Genomic DNA, 3,645 nt, shown 5'->3' with positions numbered 1-3,645 from the left:
GGACCCGTGGCTGCTTGCTGCTCTGGATGTGGGGGTAGGCGTGTGCATCGACGGGGTTGCCGGGGCTGACACCCATCTTCCACGACAAGCTCTTATCCGGACAGTGCACCAAAGGCGGGATCGCCGGAGAAGCTGAAGCCGTTGAGAGTCTCATGGGCGACGCCAGCGACGAAGGGATGTGGGGGGCAACGTAGTGGGAGGGCGGCAGGTATAAAAAACGTTCACCGTTCGTGCATACGGGCGAGTACGCCAGGTGCTGCGGTAAGCTGTAAGTGGACTGCTGAGGTAGCAATGCCTTGTACATGTTCAATGAATACTTATTTGGTGAGTCAAGGAAAGGGTATATGGTGGGTGTCGCACCCTCCATATAGGGGTTTACCCAGGGGAGCCTTAGGTAACTAGCACCATTGACACCGAGGGGACTCTGCTTGTCACCTGCAGCTCGGTCCAAACCCAGCGTTTCCCCCGTCGGGACAGAGTTTTTTTGTATTCCAGGTGGCGTTTTGTATATAGCACTGAAGCCGTTGGGGGCCTTTCCAGAGACAGCTGCGTTCTCTACCGCTTCGGGGGGATTAGATTTAAACTGTATCTCTGGATTTCGTTCAGGAGTAAATCCAAGCCCGGCTATCGAAGTCGTAGCATCCCGTGATTTTTCCGAGCCGAGTCCGCACAAGCTGGAATAGACAATACTACTGGGGACTCTGAGTCCTTCTCGCATGAGTCCAGACCTGTCCATACTCAGAGCTGCAAGACTGTCAATGCGATGTGCTGTAGTCGCATCCACCTTTACAGAACAAGAAGTATGTTATTTCACGTTTCGATACAACAACTACCGCTCAAGCTACAGACATGTCAGCATTTGGAAGAGAAGCAATACCAATGCAAACACACTCTTCATCATGAAAACATACAGAGGCTGATCAGGCTGGAGAACAGGAACCTACAGAGCAATATATATCACTGCAACCATCAATACAAATCTCTCCGCATCCAAAATTCATCAGCTAGAAAGAAGCAAAGATCTGAGGACCCACAGCCCAAGCAGCCAGAAGCGGCCCAGGGATGATGCTCGGTGGCACCGCTCCCGTGCAGCTACCGGCTCCTCAGCCCCAGCCCTGCCAGAGCAAGAGGATGTGGGCTGGGGCATGGAGCATGGGACAGGAAGGATGGAGACTCTCTCCTCCTCCAGGACCTCTCCTTCCACCGCAGCTCTGCCCCGGGGCTCGCCACCGCCACACAATTCACAGGGCGAGGCGTCTGAACACGCAGCACAAAGAAAGGTCCACCATCAAACTTCTTCCCCACTCGCCGCTCCCCACGTACGCCCACAGAAAGAAAAGCATCAACTTTGCTGAAAAGTTGATGTACTTAACGCTTACGTGAACGATTCTTGTTACACATGCCGGTATGCTGCGTGACATTATCCATAACGGAGCAAAAGTAAGAATATGATGTCATACAACACACACCACAAAGTCAGCATCAAGAGATTAACGAGAGAAATAAAGAAAGTCCTATTTCACTGTTTCACAGAAACAGCTTGTATGCGCCCAAGCCTGGCTACAGCTGCAACAGAAAGGTATTTTAGTCATTTCTCCAAATGGATCATGTAATAACACCCAGAGGTGGGAGACAGGGTGGGGAAGACAGGCACAGATTCAGCTGCAGCATGAAGCCATTAACTTCTTACCACACTGTGATTCAGGTGATTTTCTTCCCTCAACTCCAGTCTGCTTTTTGGTGCGTCGCCATCGTTAACGGGAATTTTCCTATTAAGAGACAGAAGCTTACTATTTGAAGGCATCCTGCACACCTCAGGTCAGTACAAGATTATATCACCTCCATGTTTTGATTCCCCAGAAAAGTCCTGTATGATACCGTATTTATCCTCCTCCATACCCATGCACAGCGACTACTTTAGAAAGCAATGACCATTTGAAAACAAGTATAAAGGGTTTCGACACCAAGAACACACTGAGCACATCTCAGAGCAGCCTCTTCCAACGCAAGTGATCCTTGTCAAGGTTTTCTATGCTGACCCTTGCCCTTTTTTTTTTGTCCAAAGAGAGAATAAGCTATTTCAAACATACCCTATGTGTGTACCACCCATAAACACTGCTGAAGAGAAAATTAAAAGACACACGCTAATATCATACGAACGTCAGCTGTTCCATGCTAAAGAGGGAGCTGCACATCTGTGCCATACCAGTGTTGCAGCACTGGGACTTGTTATCACAGAAAGTACCGATAAAGAATATATCTTAGTGCCAAATTTCAAATCCCAGGGATAAAAACCGCTGACACACAGCAGAAGGAAAGTTTCAGCATTACCCAAAAGAACTCTTTTCAATCAAAATGCTTAAAGGCACATCATCACCTTAAAGCAGAAATGTGATTTTAATGTATTTGTTTACTCATTTTTTAAAGAGTCACCCTTCCTGCAAGTAGCACGTACAATCATTATCCCTAAATAACAGGGAAGAAAGAGGTGAGGGAGGGTACGAAGGCAGAGTGAGATGTTTGGCTGTTTTCCTTCAGTTTATGTTTGCAAATAGTTTCACCCTGCAAAGACCAAAAACTTTCCCCAGCTTCTGGGAGGCTTTTCACACAACAGTGAGAACACGGGCTCAAAGAGAAGACAGAAAAACACTAAAACTGCACAAAATTGGCACAGAGAACCACAGGCGTACCTGCAGCTCCTGTTCAGCACCGTTTCGCTTTTTAAAAAGCTGGGATTTACGGGAAGAGGACACCAGCCAGTGCCCACGTCACCCCATTAAAAATTACTAAAGGCTGTAATTTTAATCATCGAACTAATGACACTTGGCAGGAAAAAAGGTGGGGAGGGAGAGAAATTCACTTGCGGGAGACAGGAAGGCCGCTGTTCCTGTTTCATGGGACAAGCCGTTGGTCCGAAGGCAGCAGCCCCTCTGCCATACGGAGCCACCACAAGAACGCGTGCACTATTTCGTTTAATTCGCCTTCACAAATACGAAATAGTAAATTAATTGTGAAAGCGCGTTTAAAGGCTGCTTTGGGGAGTAATCTCTTTAAGGGCGTCCCCGCTTCAGTGACCCAGGTTGCCTGTTAAATAGTAAATCAGCGACTGCTCTGCCGCTCTCAGGCACGTCTTGTTTCTCCCCCACACACTCCCCCCAAGCTGGGCTGATCTCGATGCGAGGCGGCAGCTATCTACTCCGGCATTAGGGAAGCGAGCGAACTCCGAGACCTCACGCTGCAGAATTACAGTGTAGTTTAACTTGCCAGAAGCTTAAATATTTACCTGTCTTCATTAATTCCACACATGCGGACCCTTTCATTGCTCATCCAGCTATGAACGTTGCCATACAGGGGAGTTGCAGAAAGCATGACGTCTTCTTAAAAATCGCCGCTTTTCTTCACGGTTTTATATTCTATTTAAAAAAAGAAAAAAAAAAGGAAAAAGAGGGGGGGGGGGAAGTTGAGCAGATTTGTCTAGGAGGAAATGCAAACATCACGGCGGAGCAGCCAGCCTCCCTCCGGGTAATTAATAATGAATGCAGGATTGGTGCGGGGAGTGAGCTGCCTACGTTAACCGCTAAGGGAGATACCCTGCAATAAAGGAGCAAATTGAGGGCATTTATAGGTCAGAGGAGATGGATCTTT

The 3,645-nt window shown here is 47.9% G+C and overlaps 1 protein-coding gene across 1 annotated transcript; it reads right to left on the bottom strand.

Moving 5' to 3' along the window:
• Positions 1-18: 18 nt before the first annotated feature.
• Positions 19-3,415, bottom strand: LOC104625920 (BCL-6 corepressor-like; the record flags this gene model as incomplete). Its single annotated transcript, XM_010293692.1, has 3 exons — positions 3,284-3,415; positions 1,691-1,769; positions 19-784 (listed from the first exon to the last, which is right to left on the bottom strand). Coding segments are annotated over exons 1-3 (931 nt in total), but the record flags the coding sequence as incomplete, so codon positions are not given.
• Positions 3,416-3,645: the final 230 nt, after the last annotated feature.

Source organism: Phaethon lepturus, unplaced genomic scaffold, assembly GCF_000687285.1.
Source record: "Phaethon lepturus isolate BGI_N335 unplaced genomic scaffold, ASM68728v1 scaffold37170, whole genome shotgun sequence".
Lineage (NCBI taxonomy): Eukaryota > Metazoa > Chordata > Aves > Phaethontiformes > Phaethontidae > Phaethon > Phaethon lepturus.
The sequence above is the reverse complement of the archived record's forward strand: the minus strand, read 5'-3'. Positions and strand labels throughout refer to the sequence as shown.